Source organism: Mustelus asterias, chromosome 21 (assembly GCF_964213995.1).
Source record: "Mustelus asterias chromosome 21, sMusAst1.hap1.1, whole genome shotgun sequence".
Taxonomy (NCBI): Eukaryota; Metazoa; Chordata; class Chondrichthyes; order Carcharhiniformes; family Triakidae; genus Mustelus; species Mustelus asterias.
The window spans coordinates 7,989,660-8,017,519 of NC_135821.1; the positions used below are offsets into that span (position 1 = coordinate 7,989,660).

The 27,860-nt window shown below is 48.4% G+C and overlaps 1 protein-coding gene across 1 annotated transcript; it reads right to left on the bottom strand.

Moving 5' to 3' along the window:
- On the bottom strand, positions 1-27,578 carry LOC144508920 (cilia- and flagella-associated protein 184-like). Its single transcript, XM_078237134.1, has 12 exons — positions 27,474-27,578; positions 24,258-24,294; positions 22,744-22,866; positions 21,615-21,821; positions 20,795-20,841; positions 14,729-14,912; positions 13,573-13,658; positions 8,055-8,208; positions 7,493-7,686; positions 4,107-4,319; positions 1,823-1,960; positions 1-315 (listed from the first exon to the last, which is right to left on the bottom strand). The coding sequence occupies exons 1-12, from the start codon at positions 27,489-27,491 to the stop codon at positions 61-63; spliced, it is 1,656 nt and encodes a 551-aa protein (XP_078093260.1). The 5' UTR covers positions 27,492-27,578; the 3' UTR covers positions 1-60.
- Positions 27,579-27,860: the final 282 nt, after the last annotated feature.

Consider the following 27,860-nt stretch of genomic DNA (forward strand, 5'->3'; position numbering starts at 1 on the left):
GCCAGCTGATATAATATTTATCGTAACAGAATAAAGTGGAAACACTCCCTGAAGTGGCTGTTACTGAGCTTGTAACTGTCCCATCTTCACCCACTCAATCTTCTTCTTGATACCGTAGGAGTCGAGTGTGAGGTCAGCATGTCGCCGTTTCAATACCTCCAGCCTCTGGCGCAGCCGGTCACTGGTGTCCACATTCTCCTCAAAGTCTCGGAGCAGCACCTTGTTACACAACAGGCCACACCTCTCCTTCAGCTTGTAGTTTGCTGCCCGGACTCTGTCCCGTGCTTGCTTGGTTTTGGTCAGGATTTCCCGTTTCTATAACAACCACAAATTTAAGGCTGGTGACAGACACACCATTAAACCAAAAATCAATGTAAGAATATCAAAAGAAAATAAGGTCTTGTCCTAATCTGCAGGGTCAGATTCTGCCTCAAACCTGCTCAGAATGTAGCAGTGTTCCCCACATCACAACAGCGACTGCACTTCTTAAAGTTTATTTATTAGTGTCACAAGTAAGGCTTACATTAACACTGCAATGAGGTTGCTGTGAAAACCCCCCAGTCACCTGTTCGGGCACACTGAGGGAGAATTCTCTGTGTTTATGGCTAATATCCAATCTCTTCAGCATAATGTTCAGACAGATATTAAAACAAGGCATGTGAACCCTAATCCCCACGTGGGCTGTCTGTTAATGTTGAATGTTAATGATGGTTGGACTTTAACCTGGTGTTGTTAGACTCCTTACTGTGTTTACCCCAGTCCAACGCTGGCATCTCCACATCATGTTAATGTTGACCCAGGTTTTAGCCACTGGGCAGACACGTCGGATGCTGGCTGTTTTCCTGCAGTGGGCAGTGTTATCTATTCTGACAGCAGTATAGAGTCAGGGAGCAATACAGCACGGAAACAGGCCCTTCGGCCCAACATGTCCATGCCGACCATGGTGCCCTCCCAGCTAGTCCCAATTGCCCATATTTGGCCCATATCCCTCTAATCCTTTCCCATCTATGTACTTATCCAAATGCTTTTTAAATGTTGCTTTTGTACCTGTCTCAACTACTTTCTCCGGCAACTCATTCCATACACGCACCACCCTCTGCGTGAAGAAGTTGCCCCTCAGGCCTCTTTTAAATCTTTCCCCTCTCACCTTAAACCTATGCCCTCTAATTTTCAATCCCCCTCCCTGGGAAAAAGACTACGTGTGTTCATCCTATCGATGCCCCTCATAATTTTATACACTAAATTTTAGCAGCAGAATACCTTGCTGTATAAAGGATCACAGGTACAGACTGTTTACCAGCGCAGTATTTGATCTCAGTGCTGGCTGTGTCCTACTCATCTGGTCTCCATTATCCATCTCACCTCCAACATCAAGAAAAAGGCAGTCTGGATCTGGCCGCACTGCAGGTTCAGGTTTTTACTGTCTGCTAGTAATTGCTGACAATCGCACACTGAGCTCTCAGCTGAAGAGGCTCTTGGGGAGATTGAAGCTTTTGGACCTGCTCCCCCAGTACCTACATTCCCCCCGCACACCCCAGTACCTACACTCTGCACAGCGACACCCCCAGCCCCGCTCACCACCGTACATACAGTGTCCCCCTGGCCCCACTCTGTGCCATTGGCCCACTTCCCCAGTGCCACCGTTCTCCCTGTCCCTATCCCCTCAATATCTGCACTGTACCCCCACCGCACTGTAACTGCACCCAGCTCTGGTACCTACACTCCACCTGCCCACCGACACTGTCCCCCACCCTCCCCCCTATCTCCAGAATCCACACTCTCGCCCTCGGGATCCCTGCCCCTGGCTCGCCCACCCGGATACCTGCGCCACGACAGCCTCGAGGTCCATGAGCTGGTTCTTTTTCTCCACATTCTCTGCGTCCACGTACTCCAGCTTCTCCTTAATGTGGGTCATCACCCCGATGGTAACTGCTACCTTCTTTCGCATTTTTGTGACTTCCTGTAAAACGAACATCAGATTTGAACATCTGCATCGTTCTGATATTCCGTTTAAAATCAAATCTAGATCAAACATTTGTCTCCTAATGTGACATTCCAGTTTTGAACTCCTGCTCACACCCAGATCTTTCCCAGTCTCATTTCATTTTGCATCTTTCACCTTTTTCCTTTAGTTCTAGAGAAGGGACTGGCTCTCACGGGGGTTGGACAGGCGGTAAAACAGAGCTTTACCCACAGAAAGTCACGGCCAGCACCAGTAACGGGAATGCTGCCTTAATCCTGTCCACTGAGATCAGTCCTATTGATCTATATTGGGGGTGGAAGTACAGGGAGAACGATGGCACTGGGGCAGTGGCACAGAGTGGGGCCAGGGGGACGCTGTATGTACGGTGGTGAGCGGGGCTGGGGGTGTCGCTGTGCAGAGTGTAGGTACTGGGGTGTGCGGGGGAAAGAAGGTACCGGGGGAACAGGTCCAAAAGCTCCAGTCTCCCCAAGAGCCTCATCAGCTGAGAGCACAGTGTGTGATTGTCAGCGATAACTAGCAGACACAAAAAAACCTGAACCTGCAGTGCGGCCAGATCCAGACTGCAGTGGAATTATGCCTCAAGGTACTCAGTGGGTGCTTTGATTTCTGTCTTTACACATGGAGTACCAGACTGCTCGGGGTGAAGGCTGCACTAGTTAAATACAATCTGAAAACAGTTCTAACCTGGTTCCCATGTGATGGATAAAACCACAGAGACTCGAAATCAGGTCTTGTATGCAATCCATATAAGTTCCCTCCCCCCATCCCAGGCCTCAGCTCCATTGGACTTTAGGGGGGCTGTGTGCAGGTTTATAATTTTCACACGCTGGTCCCATCCCCTCAGGGGATGTAGGGCCTTGCCCACTGCATCTCTTTCCCATGCTGTAGGAGCTGGTCTGTACACCAGGTGCTGCATTTATTTTACATGATGCAAGTCTAGCAGATGTTGCCAAAACAACCCCGGTGCTGGAAAAAAATCCACCTTTAATTTCCCCTCCCTGCTTCCCAGGCTGGGATACAGTCCCACTGGAAATGGACAATGGTGTTATCACCCAGGCGACAGAGAAAGGGAACAAGGCTAAAGAAACATTTCACTATGAATCCAATATCTAGGGGTCAGTATCGATGGGCGGGGGGGGGGCAGTATCGATGGCCAGGGGCAGTATCGATGGGCGGGGCAGTATCGATGGGCTGGGGGCAGTATCGATGGGCTGGGCAGTATCGATGGGCGGGGGGCAGTATCGATGGCCAGGGGCAGTATCGATGGGCTGGGCAGTATCGATGGGCGGGGGGCAGTATCGATGGGCGGGGGGCAGTATCGATGGGCGGGGGGCAGTATCGATGGGCTGGGCAGTATCGATGGGCTGGGCAGTATCGATGGGCGGGGGGCAGTATCGATGGGCGGGGGGCAGTATCGATGGGCAGGGGGCAGTATCGATGGGCGGGGGGCAGTATCGATGGGCTGGGCAGTATCGATGGGCGGGGGGCAGTATCGATGGGCAGGGGGCAGTATCGATGGCCAGGGGCAGTATCGATGGGCTGGGCAGTATCGATGGGCTGGGCAGTATCGATGGGCGGGGGGCAGTATCGATGGGCAGGGGGCAGTATCGATGGGCGGGGGGGCAGTATCGATGGGCGGGGGGGCAGTATCGATGGGCGGGGGGGCAGTATCGATGGGCGGGGGGTCAGTATCGATGGGCCAGGGGCAGTATCGATGGGCGGGGGGTCAGTATCGATGGGCCAGGGGCAGTATCGATGGGCGGGGGGGCAGTATCGATGAGCGGGGGGGCAGTATCGATGGGCGGGAGGTCAGTGTCGATGGGCGGGGGGGGGGCAGTATCGATGGGCGGGGGGGCAGTATCGATGGGCCGGGGGACAGAGGTATCGATGGGCAGTGTTTATAAGTCGAAACTGATTTTTTAAACTCTCTCTAACCCAAAGGCTGAGGTCAGCTGACAATTCAAACTGGGAGACCCTATCTGAGGTCGAGATGGCAGCGTTACAAAGGCCAGGAAAATATCCCTCACTTTCTAAGCAATTTATTGATCCCCATTTTCACCAGAGTAAACTAAATGGTTCATCCAGCCCTCGATGGACAGGAGTGATCATTCTCCCCGTCTACCTCATTGCGTTCCTCAATCTTCTCACTGTAAGACTGGTTCTCGATTTTCAGCTGTTCATAATCGATCAGGTTTAGTCCGCCCGCTAGTTCCTCCTTCGCCTTGAGCTGATGTTCATAAAACTTCAGTTTATTCTTCATTTTGATCGTCAGAAATCGAATCTGCCTCATCTCCTTCTCTTTCTGCTCTTCAACATTCTGAATGCGTTCCAGCTCCTACACACACACACACACACACAAACCAGTCATGTTTTCAGTTACATTTCCTGGGTTAAGGTGAATGAATATTGCTGGGGAAGAACTGAAACGTTACTCTGTATCTCAGCCAGACATTTTCTGAGCTGGGGGTTATCAATTCGGACAATGGATGTCCACAGTCGAAGTGTCTCATACCTCAGCAGTAATATTTCTCACTTATTGATCGTAACATTAACAAACAAACAAGGGTTCCTATCATTGAGAACCCAATTCGATTTGGAGATCTAAAGACTAACATGTTAAATGTTGTGCAGTTTGTAATCCCCTGATAAGATTGAGATTGAGTGCAAGAGTCTGGGGCCTGTCGCTCCACCGGATTCTATGTTGGTTACAAGTGACCAAGATGGGAAGGTAATTGGAAAAGCTTCTGATTAATCTGCGACTCCGGGTTTGAGATTGTAAAATTGGCTCTTGGGGCTTCCCAAACCACAATGTTTCAGCTGATTGTGTCCCGAATCAATAACAGTTCACTCACTCTATAAAGTTCATGTCTAAGTAAGATCTAATAAGGGAGCTTCCACAATCTGCTGCCCCTCACAGGGACTCACATCCAGATCAGGCTTGGATCAGAGAACTAAGGTTCCCGCCACCATAAAGTTTTAATTCTGCTCTATTTGAAAAACAGTTTCCTTGCTGGCAATGTATGGAATACCATAAGCTTTCGGAGCACTGCTCCTTCGTCAGATGGAGTGGAAATCTGCTCTCAAACAGTGCAAACAGACCATATCAAGTTGCAGAATACTGATTAGAATGCGAATCCTACAGCCAGCCAGGTCTTAAAGGTACAGACAATGTGGGTGGAGGGAACATTAAACACAGGTTAAAGAAATGTGTATTGTCTCCAGACAGAACAGCTAGTGAGATTCTACAAGCCCAGGAGGCAAGCTGTGGGGGTTACTGATAATGTGACATAAATCCAACATCCCGGTTTAGGCCGTCCTCATGTGTGCGGAACTTGGCTATCAGTTTCTGCTCAGCAACTCTGCGCTGTCGTGTGTCGTGAAGGCCGCCTTGGAGAACGCTTACCTGAAGATCCAAGGCTGAATGCCCGTGACTGCATCTGACGAAGGAGCAGGACGGCCTAAACCGGGATGTTGGATTTATGTCACATTATCAGTAACCCCCACAGCTTGCCTCCTGGGCTTGTAGAATCTCTCACTAGCTGTTCTGTCTGGAGACAATACATATCTCTTTAACCTGTGTTTAATGTTCCCTCCACCCACATTGTCTGTACCTTTAAGACCTGGCTGGCTGTAGGATTCGCATTCTAATCAGTATTCTGCAACTTGATATTGTCTGTTTGCACTGTTTGAGAGCAGATTTCCACTCCATCTGACGAAGGAGCAGTGCTCCGAAAGCTTATGGTATTTGCTACCAAATAAACCTGTTGGACTTTAACCTGGTGTTGTGAGACTTCTTACCGTGTTCACCCCAGTCCAACGCCGGCATCTCCACATAATGTATGGAATCACAGATTCCCAGCCCTTTACCAGGGAGAATCTTCCAGCATCTTTGTTACTGCTGAAAGGCTTCAAAGAAACTCTTGTTCTTTCACCTGTTGCCTCCAACCTCTCTGTCTCCATCTGAATCCTTTCTCCAACTTCTCTATACTGCTGTGGTCTCGGAACTTTCCTCTTTTGCTCCTACCCGCTCACTGTATTCAAGTTCAAACCCTGATTTTGAAGATCGGCAAGAATGGAACTCAATTTGAAAGAGACACACTGGGGACCAAACGCGATTTTTATTTACACGGAGCTTTGTATGGAGAAAAATATCTGAGGGGCCTTGAAAGCAGTTGATTAGGGGTTCACACTTTCCCACATTATACTCCATCTGCCTGATTTTTACCCACTCACTCAACCTATCTGTATCTGTCTACAAACTCCTTTTATCTTTTACTTGGCATGCTTCCCTACCTATCTTTGTGTTGTCTGCAAATTTATCTACCATGCCTGCACCCTCCTCATCTCAATCAATTATTGAAATTATAAAAGATTCAGGCCCCTTCACAGACCCTTCCACATATCACATTCTGCCAACCAGATCCATTTATGCATACTCTCTGCTTTCTGCCAATCCAGCCAATCGTCTATCCATGTTATCCCCTACACCATGAGTCTTTATTTTCTGCAATAACCTTTGATGTGGCACCTTATCAAATGTTTTCTGGAAATCCAAGTACAGAACATCTACAGGTTCCCCTTTATCCAAGGCACATGTTATTTCTTCAAAAAGCTCCAGTAAATTGGTTTAACATAATTGCCCTTTCACAGAACCGTACTGACCTCTCCTGATTACCTCGAGTTTTTCTAAGTGCCCAGTTATAACCACTTTAATGATCGATTCTAACACCTTCCCCAGGACAGATGTCAAGTTATGTTTTGAGTCTCCCTCCCGTCTTGTAGAGGGGTCACATTTCCTACTTTCCAGAATCTAGGGAGTTTTGGAAACTTAACACCAACTACTGCCTCATGAGCCACACACTTTTAATATCCTAGGGTGAAGTCCATTTGGACCCGGACACTTGTCAGCTGCAGCTCCATCAGTTTGTTCAGTACCGCTTCCCCAGTGATTGTAATTTCACCAAGTTCCTCTCTCCCTCTACTTCCTCATTTACTACTTCGTAGAGTCATTTCATAGAATTCTACAGTGCAGAAAGAGGCCATTCGGCCCATCGAGTCTGCACCGAACACAATCCCACCCACACCCTATCCCCATAACCCCATGCATTTATCCGAGCTAGTCCCCCTGACATTAAGGGGCAATTTACCACGGCCAACCCACCTAACCCGTACATCTTTGGACTGTGGGAGGAAACCGGAGGGAACCCACGCAGACACAGGGAGAATGTGCAAACTCCACACAGACACAATGACCCAAGCCGGGAATCGAAATCAGGTCCCTGGCGCTGTGAGGCAGCAGTGCTTGCCACTGTGCTGCCCTATAACTGAAATGTTTGTTGCATTCTCTGTAGTGAAGACAGAAGCAAAATATTTGTTCATTCCCTCCGCCATTTCATTGTTATCGACTATTAACTCCTCATTCTCACTCTCTAGACGACCAACACTCTCTTTACCTACCCTTTTCCTTTTTTATACATCCTCAATCATTCCCAGTAATGGACAACCTACCAGTAGTGCTGCGTGTCTCCCTGGTCGTTTGTTTATTACAGTCTTTGCCACGGCTTTCTTCCTCGACATAAACATCCTCCATGCATATTCTGTCAACTGCTGCTTCTCCTCACACTCAGTGGTGAGATCAGCGATCTGTTCCTGGTATAATTCGATCTCCTCCCTATAGTTGGCCTGTAACTTAGCCAGAGAGTCTGTGTCAAACAAACAGACTTCAGTCAGTGACATCAATCCCAGCTTCTCTTAACTCCAGTCACCCCCTCCCCACCATCCCTACGGAGATTGGACATAAAAACAGAAAGCGCTGGAAATAGTCATCAAGACTAGCAGCATCTGGGGAAATAGTCATCAGGACTAGCAGCATCTGGGGAGACAGGAATAAAGTTAATCGAGTCGAACATGGATCTTCTTCAGTTCTTCTATTCCGAAATTCAACTCAAAACACTAAGTCTGTTTCTTTGAATCTTTTCTGTCAACATTGGATTTAAACTCATTCCCACAGTTAACACGACAATGTTTCTATAATCAGACTGTTCTTTTCACACCCTAATCTGTTCCTTACCCATGAACCTCACGTAACGTTGCTCATAGTCTGAGTGGGATTTTTTAAACTCGATTTTTGATTCCTCTGTCTTCTTCTTGCGATAGTAATCGGCCAGTTTGTTCTGTACCTGGTTATTATGATTCCTCAACCTCTGCCGTTCCACAAATAATGCCTGAGGAACAATAGGAGGAAAGAAAGGGATTTTATTCAGCTTTGTATTTCACACCAGTGAATCTACCTCTCAACTTCTCGCTATTAAATTAGAATGGAAAAAGTAAAGTTTATTTATTAGTCACAAGTAGGCTTACATTAACACTGCAATGAAGTTACTGTGAAAATCCCCTAGTCGCCACACTCCAGCACCTGTTCGGGTACACTGAGGGAGAATTTAGCACGGCCAATGCACCCTAACCAGCACGTCTTTGCACTGTGGGAGGAAATGGGAGCACCCGGAGAAAACCCAGAGGGAGGACTTGGAGACTCCGCACAGACAGTGACCCAAGCCGGGAATCGAACCCGGGTCTCTGGCGCTGTGAGGCTGCAGTGCTAACCACTGTGCCACCGTGCCGCCCCGCATACATTGGATCTTACAACTGATTCATTTACCTGGCTTCATTTAGTTTTCTCTTCTTCCAACAACCTACAGGCTTTTAGAACCCAGAAGCAAATAAATTGAAACAAAGGATGAGAAGCGGTTTTCGGAAGCATCTCAGCGCAATGACTATTGTAAATGTAAAAAAAAGAGCAACTTTTAAGAATTTGTTTCAAGAATGAGAGTATCGCTGGATAGGCCGACCTTTACTGCCCACCCCCAGTTGGCCTTGACAAGGTGGCCTTCTTGAGCCACTGCAGTCCATGTGATGAAGGTACACCCACTGTTAGGGAGGGAGTTCCAGGATTTTGACCCAGGGACAGTGATGGAACTGTGATGTGTTTCCAATTCAGGACGGTGTTTGGCTTAGAGGGAAAGTGGTGGCTGCCCTTGTCCTTCCAGGTAGTAGAATTCATGGTTTCAAAGATGCTGTTAGAGGAGCCTTGATGAGTTGCTGTATTGTGTCCTGTCGACGGTACACAATGTGGCCACAGAGCCTTGGTGGTGGAGGGAGTGGATGTCCAAGGTGGTGGCTGAGTGCTGATCTAGAGGTCTGTTTTCTCCTGGATGGCTTCAGCCTCTTAACTGTTACAGCTGCCCTCATCCAGACAAATGGAAAGTATTTCATCACACTCCTGACTTGTGCTTTGCAGATGATAAACAGCCTTTGGGGAGTCAGGAGGTGAGTTACTTACTGCAGAATTCCCAGCCTCTGACCAGCTCTTGTAGCCACAGTTTTTAGTTGGCTGGTCCAGTTAAGTTTCTGGTGAGTGGTAACCCCGAGGATGTTGATGGTGGGGGATTCAATGATGGCAATGCTGTTATATCGAGTGGAGGTGGTTCGATTCTCTCTTGTTGAACATGTCCATTGCCTGGTAGGTGTGTGGCACAAATGTTACTTGCTACTTATCAGCCCAAATCTGAATGTTATCCAGATCTTGCTAAATGTGAGCTTGAACTGTTTCAGTCTCTGGTGGTTTATGAATGGTGCTGAACATTGTGCAGTCATCAGCAAACATCCCCTCTTCTGACCCTATGGTGGAGAAAAGGTCATTGATGAAGCAGCTGAAGGCGGCTGGACCAAAGAGCTACTCTAAGTGACTCCTGGAGCAATATCGTGGGGTTGGTGATTGGCCAGCCAACAACCGCAATCATAGTCTTTGTGCTCCAACCAGCGGAGAGTTCTCCTGATTCCCACTGACTCCGGTTTTGCTCAGGCTCCTCGACACTCAGTCAAATGCTGCCTCAGTGTCACACCACACCTTTGGAATTCAGATTTCTTATCCATGTTTGAACCAGGACTATAATGAGGTTTGGAACATAGGAGCCCTGGCAGAATCCAAACTGAGCGTCAGCGAGCAGTTAGCATGTGTCATTTGATAACACTGTCGACAATGCATCCCATCACTTTGCTGATGATTAAGTGTAGACTAACGACATAGTAATTGCCCTGACTTGTCCTGCTTTTTACAGACAAGAACTTCCTGGGCAATTTTCCACATTATCAGCTAGATGCCAGTGCTGTAGCTGTAATGGAACAGCTTTGTTACAAGCGCAGCTAGTCTTAGTTCTGGAGCGCAGGTATTCAGTACTGTGGCTAAGATGTTGGCAGGGCCCACAGCCTTTGCTGTATCCAGTGCCTTCAGCCACTTCTTGATATTACATGGATTAAATCAAATTGATCTGTGTTGCTGGGAACTTTTGGAGGAAGTCAAGATGGATCATCTACTTGGCAATCTTGGCTGAAGAGGTTTGCAAATGCCTAGTCTTTGCACTGACGTGCTGGGCACCAAATCATTGAGGATGGGGATATTTGTGGAGTCTCCCCCTCCAGTTACTTGCTTAACTGTCCACCATCATTCACGGTGGATGTGGCAGGACTGCAGAGCTTAGATCTGATCCACGATGATGGAAGCTCTGTCTCGTGCAAGCTGCTTCAGCTATTTTACATACTTGTGGTCCTGTGTTTCACCACATTGGTACCTCATTCTGAGGTATGCCTGGTGCTGCTCCTGACATGCTCCCCTGCCCTCTTCATTAAACAGAGCTGATACCCTGGCTTGGTGATCATGGCAGAGTGGGGGATATGCCGGGCCACGAGGTTACAGATTGTGCTGGAGTACAATTCTGCTGCTACTGATGGCCCACAGCGCCTCATGGATGCCCAGTCTTGAGCTGCTAGATCTGATCTACATCTTACATTTATATAACACCTTTCACAGGACGTCCCAGATCACTTGTTTTTTTTATTCATTCGCGGGACATGGGCATCGCTGGCTGGGCCAGCATTTATTGCCCATCCCTCATTGCCCTTGGAGGGCAGTTGAGAGTCACCCACATTGCTGTGGCTCTGGAGTCACATGTAGGCCAGACCGGGTAAGGACGGCAGATTTCCTTCCCTAAAGGACATTAATGAACCAGGTGGGTTTTTCCGACAATCAACAATGGTTTCATGGTCATCAGTAGATTCTTAACTCCAAATTTATTTTTATTGAATTCAAATTCCACCATCTGCCGTGGCGGGATTCGAACCCGGGTCCCCCAGAACATTAGCAGAGCTTCTAGATTAATAGTCGAGCGACAATACCACTAGGCCATCGCCTGCCCAGTCTCTGAAGTGGTTTTGAAGTGTATTCACTGTTGCAATATAGGAAATGTGGCAGCCAATTTGCATACAGCAAGATTCCACACACAGCAATGTGATAATGATCAGACATTCGGCTTTAGTGATGTTGATTGAGGGACAAATGCTGTCCAGGACACAACTCTGCTGCCCTTTTTTGAAATAATGCCACCGTTCATAGAAATCATAGAAACCCTACAGTGCAGAAGGAGGCCATTCGGCCCATCAAGTCTGCACCGACCACAATCCCACCCAGGCCGTACCCCCACATATTTACCCGCTAATCCCACTAACCTACGCATCTCAGGACTCTAAGGGGCAATTTTTAACCTGGCCAATCAACCTAACCCGCACATCTTTGGACTGTGGGAGGAAACCGGAGCACCCGGAGGAAACCCACGCAGACACGAGGAGAATGTGCAAACTCCACACAGACAGTGACCCGAGCCGGGAATCGAACCCGGGACCCTGGAGCTGTGAAGCAGCAGTGCTAACCACTGTGCTACCGTGCCGCCCCATCTGAAAGAGCAGCTGGGGCCTCAGTTTAATTTCTATTCACCTTAGAGCGGAGAAAATTAAGATAATTGACAGAACTGTTTAAAATTATTGAAGAGTTTAGGCAGAGAATGTTTTCAATGGCTGAAGGGTTGGTAACTTAGATTGGATGATTTTTAAAAATTCACTCATGAGATGTGAGCATCACTGGCTGCGCCAGCAAGTATTGCCCATCCCAACTGCCCTCCATTTCAGAGAGCAGTGAGAGTCAACCACATTGCTGCGGCTCTGGAGTCACATGTCGGCCAGACCAGATAAGAACGACAGATTTCCTTCCCTAAAGGACATTAGTGAACGAGATGGGTTTTTCCGACAATTGTTTCATTGTCATTATTAGGCTTTTAATTCCAGATTTTTAATGAATTCAAATTTCACCACCTGGTGAAGCCAGGTCCCCAGAACTTGCCCTGAGTCTCCGGATTACTTATCCAGTGGCGGTACCACGATGCCACCACCTCCCCATATTGGCAAAAGAACAAGGGGTGACATGTGGAAAAACTTGCTAATGTGATGAGTGGCTAGGATTTAGAACTGCCCCATGGAGTGATAGAACAGATTCAATTGTAAATTCCATTAGGAATTTGGATAAATACTTGAAGGAAAGAAATGACAAGAACATAGGAAAATTTGGAGATTTGATAGAGTTTTAATTCAACGGGCATTCACAACCAAGCTAGTTTTTTTTCTGCGTGATGGGAATATTTTTGGCTGCGGAGTTGGTTGAGGCTCCCTAAAGTGGGATGCCATTTTGGGGTGGCACGGTGGTTAGCACTACTGCCTCACAGTGCCAGGGACCCGGGTTCAATTCCCAGTTTGGGTCACTGACTGTGTGGAGTCTGCACCTTCTCCCAGTGTCTGCGTGGGTTTCCTCCGGGTGCTCTGGTTTCCTCCCACATTCTGAAAGACGTGCGGGGTTAGGGTGCATTGACCCGAACAGGCACCGGACTGTGGTGGCTAAGGGAATTTCACAGTAACTTCATTGCAGTGTTAATGTAAGCTTTATTGATGACTAATAAATAAACTTTACTTTACTTTATGTTCAAAATCATGAGGGGGCTGTACAGAGTAGATAGGGAGAAACTGTTCCCGCTTATAAAAGGATCGAGAACGAGAGGGGCACAGATTTAAAGCGATTTGCAAAAGAAGCAAATCTGATTGTGAGTAAAACTTTGTCACCCAGTGAGTGGTTGGGGTCTGGAATGCACTGCCTGGAAGTGTGATGGAGCCGGTTCAATCGAGGTGTTCAACAGGGCATTAGATGATTATTTGAACAGAAACAATGTGCAAGTGTACAGGGAAAAGGCAGAAGAATGACACTAAGCCATGATGCTTGTTTGGAGAGCCCGGTTGGACCAAATGGCCTCCTTCTGCACCGTAACAATTCTGTGATTCTGTGCAAAAGTGGGACTAACTAAGCTGCTTTTTGACACAACAATGTAGATTCGATTGGTCAAATGGCCTCCTTCTGTGCTATACTTTTCTATGATTCTATGATGTGAAAAATGGAACTACCAACAGTGCATCAATCCCTCGATACTGTATTGGAGAGTCCCAACTTAGATTATGTGCTCAATTCTCTGGAGTGGGACTTGAGTCTAAGACTATTTGACTCACAATGTGGCAGCTATCTTGTGTACATACAATGAGTGAGAGTATGGCCAAAAAAAACATGGAATAGAGGATGTAGCAAACTAACTGTGGGAGCAAAGTGCCGGGAGGTAACATTAAAAAAACAGAGTAAGAGGACTATAAAGGAGGGAATTTACCTGGTATTTGTATTCCAGTTCCATTCGATCAAAAGATGCTTGTTCATCTTCAGTTTCATCCTCCCTCTCCTCCTGGGTAGGTGACTCTGACAAAAGATGAAAGACACCATTTAAGATGATATCTTGGCTGGTGCAGCATCTGATCACAAATCTATTGAATTCTGCTGTACGTTCCTTACAGCAGCATTAGAAATATTTACAAAATCTTTCCCGAAGATATCCTGCATGCAGCAAACGTGCTTATCGAGGGAACAAGTGACACTCTTACATAGCTGAGCAAGACAAGATGATGGATTCTCCTGGTCCTGCATTTAGCTGCATCAGATTATCTGGGTGCAATGCACACACACGAAGTGCTCGGGGAGAACTCTATGCCGTTCTCCTGTGTATGAATTTAAATGAAAGGAATCTCAGACAGGTTCCAAGATGAGTGCGTGCTTCTATCTGGCTGACATTCCTTCACATCCTATGGTTCACCAGGCAAAGGACTAGGAAAATCCACCCCGAGATTTTCATCTCGCTGAAACCACTCTCCTGCTTCTTCGATATCCAAGTCTGGTGTGGGTATCCCACCTAACTTATTGGTTAAGAAGCATTTTGAATCATCACCTTGGCAACAGATTTATCAGTAAATTGATAGTGGCCTTTTCTTCCTTTGTTCCCAACTTCCATTGTGCTTCTAAATCAAAAGTCTATTCTTAAAGTTAAAGTTTATTTACTAGTCACAAGTAAGGCTTTACATTAACACTGCAATGAAGTTACTGTGAAATTCCCCTAGTCGCCGCAGTCCGGCGCCTGTTTGGGTCAATGCACCTAGCCATCTTTCAGACTGTGGGAGGAAACCGGAGCACCCGAAGGAAACCCACGCAGACACGGGGGAGAACATGCAAACTCCACACAGACAGTGACCCAAGCCGGGAATCGAACCCGGGTCCCTGGCGCTGAGAAGCAGCAGTGCTAACCGCTGTGCCACCATGCCGCCAGGTGCCGGATATTATCCTCCTTTCTCCATACAGGTAAGATAATGCACCTTTCGTCGTTCATTGCAAGCTGCACCTTCCCTCTTTACCCGAGTGCCACCCAGTTATTGATAACCTAATCCAACTTCCTATTGGTAAGACTTCCTCTGTGCCACCCACTTTAGTGCTAATCATACCTCTCTCTGGTGTCCCGGGTTCTATGGTTGGGAGACCTTTTGCAAATTCCTCCTTTACAGGACTATCATCATGAGCTAAATCTTCGCCAATGATAGGCAGCGGTTCTTCCTTCTCCCCTTCTGAAAAAGTGCTACTCGTGGGCAAAGGTGACGTGATCTTCTCCAGTTCCTTTGTTTGTTCGTGCTGTGATAGAAAAAGTTAAACAGTATAAATAAGACGGATTGACGTTGTAGCAGGGTTGGCATCGGAATGGAAAGAATGTGGATTGGAGTGAGTGTCAAACTTCTTCAGTCCAAAATGATATTCGCCAATCACCATCTAAAATAAATTCTGCATAAAAGTTGACCTACAGACTTTTTTGGTGTTATTTATACATGGCGCACATACAGCAACTGTACTCAATAACTGCTTCATTGCCAATTGTACAGCAAATTGTCTTAATCTCAGGTTTCAGCACCTCTGCTTACCTGTGTTTATGACCCACTCAAGAATCATAGAATCCGACAGTGCAGAAGGAGGCTATTCGGCCCATCGAGTCTGCACCCACCACAATCCCACCCAGGCCCTATTCCCACAACCCCATGCATTTACCCTAGCCAATCCCCCCTGACACTAAGGGGCAATTTCGCACGGCCAATCCACCTAACCTGCACATCTTTGGACTGTGGGAGGAAACTGGAGCAGCCGGAGGAAACCCACACAGACACGGGGAGAACATGTAAACTCCGTACAGACAGTGACCCAAGCTGGGAATCGAACCCGGGGTCCCTGGGAGCTGTGAAGCAGCAGTGCTAACCACTGTGCCACCGTGCCGCCCCAGTTTACAGGTTACACAACTCTCAACCAAACCGAAGATATTACTTAGCTCCTATGTCCAAACGTATCACACATTGTGATACTGGGACACACCGACCACTAAAGTACCAGGTTTGATCTCCAGTTAGTCGGGGAACTGCCAGTCTTTACTGGAACTTTGGTTAGGACGTGACAATTGACTTAAGCACTAAGACTAACCAGGGAGAAGGAAATAGCCAAGTTTCCTGCTCCTATCTGCTGCCAGAAAAATCTGAATGGGGGAAGAAAACAACACTGAACTGGACTATGATGGACCTGCATTCTCAGTTACACTACACATGAGGTTGATTGGATGATGTACTGAAAGCGTGGTGATGTCTGTAGCATCATACAGCAGGAAAGCACCAAAAAACAGGGCAAAACGTTACTACATGTGATTACAAGGTGCTTCCACACTCCAGGCAATAAACTTCTATATTATAATACATTGTCATGAGCCCATCTAACTGAAGACTTCTAATATTGATTTTTGGAGTTTATGTATTGATTGAACTATTGCCCATTTGGATAAGGAGCAGCTGTTCCCCTTGGTTGAAGGGTCAGTCAGTCACAAAGGGACATAGGTTCAAGGTGAGGGGCAGGGGGGGATGTGGGGAAAAACGTTTTTACCCAGAGGGTAACCAAGACCCAAGATTGGTGGAGTAGTGGATGAGGTGGAGGGCTGTTGTAGGCTGCAAAGAGACATAGATAGGATGCAAAGCTGGGCTGAAAAATGGCAAATGGAGTTTAACCCTGATAAATGTGAGGTGATTCATTTTGGTAGGACTAATTTAAATGTGGATTACAGGGTCAAAGGTAGGGTTCTGAAGACTGTGGAGGAACAGAGAGATCTTGGGGTCCATATCCACAGATCTCTAAAGGTTGCCACTCAAGTGGATAGAGCTGTGAAGAAGGCCTATAGTGTGTTAGCTTTTATTAACAGGGGGTTGGAGTTTAAGAGCCGTGGGGTTATGCTGCAACTGTACAGGACCTTGGTGAGACCACATTTGGAATATTGTGTGCAGTTCTGGTCACCTCACTATAAGAAGGATGTGGAAGCGCTGGAAAGAGTGCAGAGGAGATTTACCAGGATGCTGCCTGGTTTGGAGGGTAGGTCTTATGAGGAAAGGTTGAGGGAGCTAGGGCTGTTCTCTCTGGAGCGGAGGAGGCTGAGGGGAGACTTAATAGAGGTTTATAAAATGATGAAGGGGATAGATAGACTGAACGTTCAAAGACTATTTCCTCGGGTGGATGGAGCTATTACAAGGGGGCATAACTATAGGGTTCGTGGTGGGAGATATAGGAAGGATATCAGAGGTAGGTTCTTTACGCAGAGAAGGTTGGGGTGTGGAATGGACTGCCTGCAGTGATAGTGGAGTCAGACACTTTAGGAACATTTAAGCGGTTATTGGATAGGCACATGGAGCACACCAGGATGATAGGGAGTGGGATAGCTTGATCTTGGTTTCAGATAAAGCTCGGCACAACATCGTGGGCCGAAGGGCCTGTTCTGTGCTGTACTGTTCTATGTTCTGTAGGGTGGTAAGGGTCTGGAATGCGCTGCCTGGGAGGGTGGTGGAGGCGGGATGCCTCACATTCTTTAAAACGTACCTGGATGAGCACTTGGCGCATCATAACATTCAGGGCTCTGGGCCAAGTGCTGGCAGATTGGATTAGGTGGGAGTTCAGGTGGTTCTAATTTGTCGGTGCAGACTCGATGGGCCGAAGGGTCTCTCCTGCGCTGTATGATTCTATGATTTTGTTCATAAGGCATTTCCAGGATGTTAAACTTTACTGCAGCAGTATATATTTGAACAATTTAGGGGATTAGATAGATTGTTACCAGTGTGTTTGTGTTGGTCAGGTGGGGTCTCAATTGGGAAAGTTCATTATTATCCAACTGCCTGTTCATTGGTAACCAAGACCAATCGCAATTTTAACGATATAACCAGATTCAAAGCTACAAGTTGCAGGTTTTAAACAAACAGACAGAATCGTGGAACAGGATCTCCCAAAGCATCAGCAAAAACCCTGTACTCTCAGGCAATGAGTTCAACACTGAGCCACACAAGAAGTCATCGGGAGGGAGGCTGAATGCTTTGTCAAAAAGATAGATTTTAAGAAGCATCTTAAAGGAGGAGAAATGGGGAGAGGCAGAGAAGTTAGGAGAGGCAATTGCAGAGTTTAAGGCCTAGATAGCTGGAGGCACACCCACCACAGATTAACCAAAGAGAGTGAGTTGACTGAAGGAAGTGGACATGCATGAGAAGTCAATGTCAGGGATCTCCAAGAGTTGTATACCTGGAAAGGATTGTAGAGATAGGGAAGGGTGAGGTTCTGGAGGAAGGTCTGTCGTATGAGGAGAGACTAAGTCAGTTAGAATTATATTCACTGGAGTTTAGAAGAGTGAGAGGGGATCTCATAGAAACTTATAAAATTCTAACAGGGTTAGGCAGGGTAAATTCAGAAAAGATATTCCCAATGGTGGGGGCAGTCCAGAACTAGGAGTCATAGTTTGAGGATAAGGGGTAAACCTTTTAGGACTGAGGTAAGGAGAAATTTCTTCACTCAGAGGGTGGTGAATGTGTGGAATTCACCACCACAGAAAGTAGTTGAGGCCAAAACCTTGTGTGATTTCAAGAGGAAATTAGATATGGCTCTTGGGGCAAGCGGGATCGAGGGATATGGGGGGGAAGGGGGGATCAGGATATTGAATTTAGCCATGATCAAAATGAATGGTGGAGCAGACTTGAAGGGCCAAATGGCCTCCTCCTGCTTCTAGCTGCTATCTGAACAAAGTACACCTACAATGCAATTAGGGAGGGGTTCCAGGACTTTGACCCAGCGACAGTGAAAGAACGGTGAAATATTTCCAGAATGGTGTGTGGCTTGCAGGAGAATCTCCAGGTGGTGGTCTTTCACTTGGTGGCATTGGTTGTGAGTTTGGAAGTACCACCTTGACTGAACAGGATTTAAAGCAAGTTACAAGCAGATTGTTATGGATTGTGGGAGATCAGAGGCCAGCCAGGAGAAATTCGAACAGTATAGAGGTGATAGAAACGTGTGGGAGCAGTTCTAGTGAAAGGTCAATGGCCTGAAACATTAACTCTGTCTCTCCCTCCCCAGACACTGCCTGATCTACTGAGTGTTTTGAGAATATTATCATAGAAACCCTACAGTACAGAAAGAGACCATTCGGCCCATCGAGTCTGCACCGACCACAATCCTACCCAGGCCCTACCCCCATATCCCTACATATTTTACCCGCTAATCCCTCTAATCTACGCATCTCAGGACACTAAGGGCAATTTTAGCATGGCCAATCAACCTAACCCGCACATCTTTGGACTGTGGGAGGAAACCGGAGCACCCGGAGGAAACCCACGCAGACACGAGGAGAATGTGCAAACTCCACAGTGACCAAGCCGGGAATCGAACCCAGGTCCCTGGAGCTGTGAAGCAGCAGTGCTAACCACTGTGCTACCGTGCCGCCCTATTCTACTTTTACTTAGGGATGAGATTTCAGCAACGTGGCTGAGACAGGTGATGTTATAGAGGTTGAATTAGCCAATCTTTACGGAAGGGATAATATTGGATCAGCAGCTTAACTCAGGGTCAGACGAGACCCGGAAGTTGCCAATGGTCTGGTTCAGCTGGAGGCAGTGGACATCAGAGTCGTCAGAATTTGTGCAAGTACTGAATACAACAGGGGTGATCTTACCAGAATTTGGCAAAGTGTCAGGCTCAGTCAGAACACTGGAGTGTAACTCTCCAGTTGTGCAGAGCAGCTTTCTCTCCAGATTTCCAGCCTCTTTAAAGAAAATAATGAGTGGGCGTAGTTTCCGCCGTCGCTCTGACAGGGTTAGAGCCAGCAATAGGCTCCACAAAAATCAAGGCACCCTCTCTAAAGGGTTCCCTGATTAGAAATAAATATAAACTCTCCCCCTCCCTCCACAATCATCGTCGGCATTTCTACGCACCCCCCCCCCCCCCCCCCCACCACACACACACACACACACACACACATACATAAGTAACACCCCCCCCAACCTTGGGGCTCCCACCAGGGTCAGGCCCTGGCACAGCCTAGCCAGGTTCCTCTCCCCCGGGGGCCATACTTACCTTTTTGACCTCAGAGGGATCCCCTTGTCAGGTTTATGTTTTTACAAACCTGCCGAGATAGGAATATCTCGCAAGGGCGACACGGCGGCACAGTGGGTTAGCACTGCTGCCCCACAGCGCCAGGGACCCGGGTTCGATTCTGGCCTCGGGAGATTGTCTGTGTGGAGTTTGCACGACCTCCCCGTGTCTGCGTGGGTTTCCTCCGGGTGCTCCGGTTTCCTCCCACATTCCAAAGATGCGTTGGTTAGGTGGATTGGCCGTGCTAAATTGCCCCTTAGTGTCAGAGATTAGCAGAGTAAATAGATGGGGTTACAGGCTGGGACCTGGGTGGGATTGCTGTCGGTGCAGGCTCGATGGGCTGAATGCCTCCTCCTGCATTGTAAGGATTCTATGAGGGGAGATCATGTGGCAAGGGGACTAGATGATTAGATTTAAATTTATTTAAATTATGGTTACGTCGCCGGCGAGGGACGGGGCAAATAATCAAAAATCAGGATCTCACCGGCGAGATTCACAATTTCTGGTTTCCTCTGGATTTTGCCCCCTCCCCATGGCCGATCCCACACGCACAGAGAATCTGGGCTCAAGTCCCACCCAATAGCTTTGGTCTTCCTAATCTTTACTTGGGGGTGTTTAAGGTCATACGGGTGTGGATATCGGACAGGCTTGTCTGAAAATACAAATCCCTACAAATACAAAATACAATCCCTAAGTCAAAGAACTATTCTGTAACTTGTTTTCTGTGTCTGTGCACTGTTGGAGAACAGACATCCACTCTATCTGACGAAGGAGCTGTGCTCCGAAAGCTTATGGTATTTGCTACCAAATAAACCTGTTGGACTTTAACCTGGTGTTGTGAGACTTCTTACTGAAAATACAAAAGCAGTAGAGCATAACATGCAGAATATCGGGAAGTAAATTGGCTTCAAACAGCCTGAAGAGATGCAGGAGGCAAACAAGGCTCCTGCTGCTCAATGGGTATAATTAACAGGTGATAAACCGACAAGGGCAGTTCCCATTATCAACGTGGGCATAAGAATTAGTATGTAGCTGGTGTATTATTTTCATCACTATTTGAATCATTTGTGAAATCAGGAGCAGATACTCACAACACTCTTTGTTGCAGTCACTTTGAACTCATCTGTTTCCTCCCCTTCTGAATGAAAAAACTCACAATTATTGTTTATCTTTACATTCATCAAATCAAGTCCAAAAGCGTGGACGATTAAACAGTGTGATGGAGAATTTAATCATTCAATATTGTGCACATTCCCCTTTGCTCCTCCGAACCTCCTCATTCTTCTCTTACAACTTGTTACAACTGAAATCGCGGCTCACCATTCTGCCCCCCGCTCCCTCAGCCCTCCCCGCATCTTAGCCCTTCCTTCTCACTGCGAGCTACAAGTTCAGAAGAGTCAAGCCTTGTTATCCTTTAATCGTAGCTTCTTGCTTTGTCTAATCTGGACTTGTTCAATCTTGTTGATGTCCTACCATGGGGTCCTTAGCCTTGACCTCAGTCTGGGCAATTTAAAAAGGTCGTTAATCTGAATTTAAACTACCAGCTGTTCCTTCTCTCAAGAAAACGAGAGAGTGTGCAATTAGTTATAAATATATTTTCAAAATTTCGTACATGTTTCTTACTCCAAGCTATCCTGTACATATCTTCTTCATGATGATTTCTTCACACTAATCATTATTACTACCCTGAAGTCACTCTGCTTTACAGAAGCACTTCCAAGTGGGAAAGGTAAATGTATTTTGTGTTGTAAATATATTCTTTGTCTTTTAATACCTTGCTGGTTTAATAGCTGAGCTAAGTATTGAATACTTCCCAACAGGAGGCGATGTACTCAGGTTCTTGAGTTACTGCATTGCTTTGGACGAGATTGATTTCCGAATGCTGTCTTTTATTCATGAACACAAACATACCTACATTGCCACTTGCTTCCATTTTTTTCTCCAGTGTTTCCTCTAAGACATCGTCACTGGCAGGTTCCTGAATTTCTTGGAACACTACTTCACTTTCAGGAAATAGATTTATTTCCTCCTTCTCATCACTGACCACATCTTCCACGGGAAAAACTTCTTCAACAATTTCAGGTACCACCTCTCCTTCTGCTGTTTCTTCAGTTACCCCTGAAGTGACGTAGAGAAATAAAATAATTACATCCTTTCCAGCAGAACTGAAAGGCACCAGGACAAAGGATCACGTGGGCGGCACGGCGGCACAGTGGTTAGCCTCACAGCGCCAGGGACCCGGCTTGGGTCACTGTCTGTGTGGAGTTTTCACATTCTCCCCTGTGTCTGCGTGGGTTTCCTCCGGGTGCTCCGGCTTCCTCCCACAGTCCAAGGATGTGCAGGTTAGGTGGAATGGCCATGATAAATTGCCCCTTAGTGTCAGAGAGATTAGCTAGGGTAAATATGTGGGGTTACGGGGATAGGAGCAAATTACTGCGGATGCTGGAATCTGAAACCAAAAGGGAAAATGCTGGAAAATCTCAGCAGGTCGGGCAGCGTCTGTAAGGAGAGAAAAGAGCTGATGTTTCGAGTCCAGACGACCCTTTGTCAAAGCTTTGTCTGGACTCGAAATGTCAGCTCTTTTCTCTCCTTACAGATGCTGCCAGACCTGCTGAGATTTTCCAGCATTTTCTCTTTTGGTTACGGGGATAGGGCCTGGGTGGGATTGTTGTCGGGTGCAGGCTCGATGGGCCAAATGGCCTCTTTCAGAATAATTCAGGATTCTATTCAATTCCAAAACCACTCATGCCCGAATACATCTTTACTGGCCCCAAGGATTGCTCTGTGACTATTGTCAACGCCTGTGCAGAATCAGGCAGAGTAATTACTCCAACCACTGCACCCGTTCATTCCCCATACACCTCCCTTCAGCTCTGATTCTCTATCTGGTGATCTGCATGCGAAGGTAACAAAGCTAACTCAAGCAAGTTTGTGACTGGCACAAATCTGAAACCGTGACTTCCCATTTTTTGAGCTGAGTGGCCAGCCACGGCGGTGGCTTCATCTGATCTTTCACATTGTTTAATACACTTTCTTTCACCTTGTTCCTGAGCTGTGCTTTCAGCCTCTATCTGCCCCTCAGAGGGGCCAGCGGTAAGTGCCTGCTCTGCTGAAATTTCTGCAGCCCCCCCTTCCTCTTCATCTTCTTCTTCGATAACAATGTCTGAGATTAGGAAAAAAAGAGAAATACTGCAGTTTGCATCTTATCACACCGAGGCGTAACAGGGTGGCATTAATCAGGATTGGCTCAGCTGTCATGGCAGGTTGGAGAATGCCACCTTACTAAATTCATGACAGTTAGAAAGGAATTCTCTCACTCAGGTCATTCCAAAATGGTTCACAGCCAAGCAGTTACTTTTGAAACATAGTCGCTGTTGTAAGGTCAGGATATTTGCAGGTCCGTATATCGAGAATTGGAAACTGCTATTTCGTTCGACAGTTTTGTGGGAAATTAGTCATGAACTGGGTGGCACAGCGGTTAGCACTGCTGCCTCACATCGCCAGGGACCCAGGTTCAATTCCGACCTTGGTCACTGCCTGTGTGGAGTTTGCACATTCTCCCCGTGTCTGCTTGGGTTTCCTCCAGGTGCTCCGGTTTCCTCCGACAGTCCAAAGATGTGCACGTTAGGTGGATTGGCCATGCTAAATTGCTCCTTAGTGTCCCAAAATGTGTAGGTTTAGGGGGAATAGCAGGGTAAATATGTGGGGCTACGGGGATAGGGTCTGGGTGGGATGCTCTGTCAGAGAGTCAGTGCAGACTCAATGGGCTGAATGGGCCTCTTTCTCTACTGCGAGGATTCTGTCATCCTATAAACTGGTGCCGGATCATTCCATCTTGGACAGCCACAGATTGGGAGAGAACTATTATTTATCTGAAGCAGCCCTGTGCCCACAGCCTTGAGAGCTGAGGAAACAAAGGATAGTGGGTGCAGCAGGCCTGTTACATGTAATCCAGGCCGAGACTCTAATGCAGTGTTTAGAGAATGCTGCGTTGCCGGCAGTGCGCTGTTTGGAATGCAAGACACTGAAGTCCTGTCTGCTCAGATGTAAAAGGACTCAACAGCAATATATAAACTCTCCCAGTGTCTGCAGCTTTGGTAGGTGGTCGGGAATGGCACCGACTGAACCTTCCCTTTGGAACAATCCCCTGACAGAGCTGGGAATTCTGGAGGCAGTAAACTGCCCTGTTCTCCTGGGAGAGGTGTGTGGAGATAGAGAGTAGGAAAATCACTGGCCAAGCCTTTCAAAGCCAGCTTGTTGTTAAACTTTGCATTCTTCTTAAAGCGGTTAGCTTATTACAATTGTTTCCTCAACACTGAGTACCCTTTAGAAAAGAGTGTAGGTGAGATCCCAGGCTTTCTGCTGACGATTAGGAGGAAGCCCTGAACTAAATATCCACACTTGTTTTAAATTTGAGTAAGTCAAAATACTGAGTTAGAAATGGCGAATCCACTGAGATGGTTTTGTGAAATAGGCTCTTATTAAAACACTGGTTTTAAATCAGTAAAAATTAATCAAGTAGAACTTTTAAAATAGCTTTGGACAATGACTCACCTTCCTTTAACTGGGCTTGCTGAGTACTCGACTGTTGCTGTTTGGGAAGGAAAATGAACAGGCATCAAAAGTTTGGATCAATGTTTGGATCAGAATCATAGAGGTTTACAGCATGGAAACAGGCCCTTCGGCCCAACTTGTCCATGCCGCCCAGTTTTTAACCACTAAGCTAGTCCCAATTGCCCACATTTGGCCCATATCCCTCTATACCCAACTTACCCATGTAAGTAAATGCTTTTTAAAAGACAAAATTGTACCCGCCTCTACGACTGCCTCTGGCAGCTTGTTCCAGACACTCACCACCCTCTGTGTGAAAAAATTGCCCCTCTGGACCTTTTAGTATCTCTCCCCTCTCACCTTTAACCGATGCCCTCTAGTTTTAGACTCCCCTACCTTTGGGAAAAGATATTGACTATCTAGCTGATCTATGCCCCTCATTATTTTATAGACCTCTATAAGGTCACCCCTCAGCTTCCTACGCTCCAGGGAAAAAAGTCCCAGTCTATTCAGCCTCTACTTATAACTCAAACCATCAAGTCCCGGTAGCATCCTAGTAAATCTTTTCTGCACTCTTTCTAGTTTAATAATATCCTTTCTATAATAGGGCGACCAGAATTGCACACAGTATTCCAAGTGTGGCCTTACCAATGTCTTGTACAACTTCAACAAGACGTCCCAACTCCTGTATTCAATGTCCTGACCAATTAAATTAAGCATGCTGAATGCCTTCTTCACCACCCTGTCCACCTGTGACTCCACTTTCAAGGAGCTATGAACCTGTGTCCCTAGATCTCCTTTTTCGACTGAATCGATTGAGACAGAGAGAAGACTGCAGATTGGTTTAAAGCCAAGTTTACAAAGGTGAAAAGTTAGTTGCATGAATTGCACCAGACCTAGTCAACATTCAAACGCTTTTGACATGAACAGTCTGTGCCATTCTCTTTGCTTTATGTATTAACCAGACTGGCTTAACTCCTGGCAGAACTTCACTTGATGCCCCATTGCTCTGGAGCAATCACCCATGTAACTTCATCACCGCTTAGCCATTTGTTTTAAATGTTAGTTTGATTCGCTGCAAAACCTCACGGCAGGAGCTAGTGTACATATTTGATCACAGCATTAGGCTGCAACACTTGGCAAATCCAGCGCAAGGCCTGTCAAATCCACTGGAACAATTGTATTTATGTGGGAACAGCGTGGAGATATGATCAGGTGGCATAAAAATTCTAATTTTATTTTCTGTCTTCTGAAAAGGTGTAATAAATGTATGTTAAACTATTCAGTTTGTTCCAAGTACCAAGATTTGAATGTGCATGAGCCAACCAGAGTTACATTTCCAGATTTAAGGAGATGGAAAGACTAAAGCTGCCGGGCTAATGTGTAATTACTGAGATGTAAACACGTTGCTAGATTACTGACTCGAATGCCATTCCCTCATGTCTAAATGTGCTGAGTTATCGGCACTTTTACAGGACGGCTGGAGGAGTGATTGCAGTTCACCTGAGAACCTGGACTGGAGAGATTCAGGAAAGGTTCTCCCTCCTGTGTAACCACCCGCTTGGTCAGTCAGGGTCAAGGTCTCCCTGCTGACACTGACTGGAATCCACACAGAGAAGGGGCACTGGGACAAGGGGCACTGGGACAAGGGGCACTGGGACAAGGGGCACTGGGACAAGGGGCACTGGGACAGGATGCACTGGGACAAGGGGCACTGGGACAAGGGGCACTGGGACAAAGAGCACTGGGACAAGGGGCACTAGGACAAGGGGCACTGGGGGAAAGGGGCACTGGGGGAAAGGGGCACTGGGGAAGGGGCACTCGGGAAAGGGCACTGGGGAAGGGGAACTGGAGAAGGGGAACTGGGGAAGGGGGCACTGGGGAAGGGGGCACTGGGGAAGGGGGCACTGGGGAAGGGGGCACTGGGGGAGGGGCACTGGGGGAGGGGTACTGGGGGAAGGGGCACTGGGGGAAGGGGCACTGGGGGAAGGGGCACTGGGGGAAGGGGTATGCGGAGGGGCACTAGGGAAGGGGCATGGGGAAGGGACACTGGGGAAGGGGCAATGGGGGAGGGGCACTGGGGGAGGGGCACTGGGGGAAGGGGCACTGGGGGAAGGGGCACTGGGGGAAGGGGTATGTGGAGGGGCACTGGGGAAGGGGCACTGGGGGAAGGGGCACTGGGGAAGGGGCACTGGGGGAAGGGGCATGGGGGAAGGGGCACTGGGGGAAGGGGCGGCACTGGGGGAAGGGGCATGGGGAAGGGGGCACTGGGGGAGGGGGACTGGGGAAGGGGGCGCTGGGGAAGGGGCCCAGGGGGAAGGGGTATGCGGAGGAGCATTGGGGAAGCAGCACAGGGGGAAAGGGCACTTAGCCAAGGAGGAACTGGGGAAGGGGCACTGGGGGGAGGGGCACTGGGGGGAGGGGTATGGGGAAGGGGGCACTGGGGGGAGGGGCACAGGGGGAGGGGCACTGGGCAAGGGGCACTGGGGGGAGGGGGCACTAGGGGAGGGGGCACTGGGGGAGGGGGCACTGGGGGAGGGGGCACTGGGGGAGGGGGCACTGGGGGAGGGGGCACTGGGGGAGGGGGCACTGGGGAAGGGAGCACTGGGGAAGGGAGCACTGGGGAAGGGGGCACTGGGGGAGGGGGCACTGGGGAAGGGGGCACTGGGGAAGGGGGCACTGGGGAAGGGGGCACTGGGGAAGGGGGCACTGGGGGAAGGGGGCACTGGGGGAGGGGGCACTGGGGAGGAGGCACTGGGGGAGGGGGCACTGGGGGAGGGGCACTGGGGGGAGGGGCACTGGGGGGAGGGGCATGGGGAAGGCGGCACTGGGGAAGGGGTACTGGGGGGAGGGTCATGGTGAAGGGGGCACTGGGAGGAGGGGCATGGGGGAGTCCTGGAAAGCCCTTCAACCCAGGCGGCCAGTCAGCCCCCGGCCCACCGTGTCACTCACAGGTCTCGCCAATAAGACGGTGAGGGGGGCGGGAACTATCCTGAGTGGCAGTTGTTGTAGCCAATGGCAGTGTTCAAGGGGCGGGACCGGGCCTGCGGCTCGCTGCCGCTGTGAGTGAAGCCGCGGGTTGGATTAAACTCGGCTTCAATCCAGGCCGGGGGTGGGTGACCGGCCCTCTGCCACTGTTAGCGGAGCGGCCCGGGTGTCGGGGTTCTGAGGGAATGGCCCCGGTTACAGGCTGCATCCCCACCGCTCCCTGCCCGTTACCTCACTGAACTTCACCATCTTGGCATCGCGGTTACTATGGAGACCGCCGCGTTCCGTACGTCACCATGGCCCCCCGCCGTGATCGAGACCCCGCCCCCTGCCCGAGACCTCGCCCACTTCCACGCCTCCTCCCCAGACCCGGCCCCCAGCCAGAGACCCTGCTGAGGCCCCGCCCACGAGAAGACCCCGCCCACTACCCGATGCCCCGCCTCTTGCAGCGACCCCCGCCACTGTCCGAAGCTCCGCCCCCTCATAAGGACCCCGCCCCTCTCCTACTCAGGCCCCTATCCCGGCCCCGCCCCCCGCTCTGTGCCCCGCCCACCCGGAAGCCCAGCCTGACAGTGCTGTTTCCTCCTCCCAGTCATTGCTGGAATAACTGTTTAAACT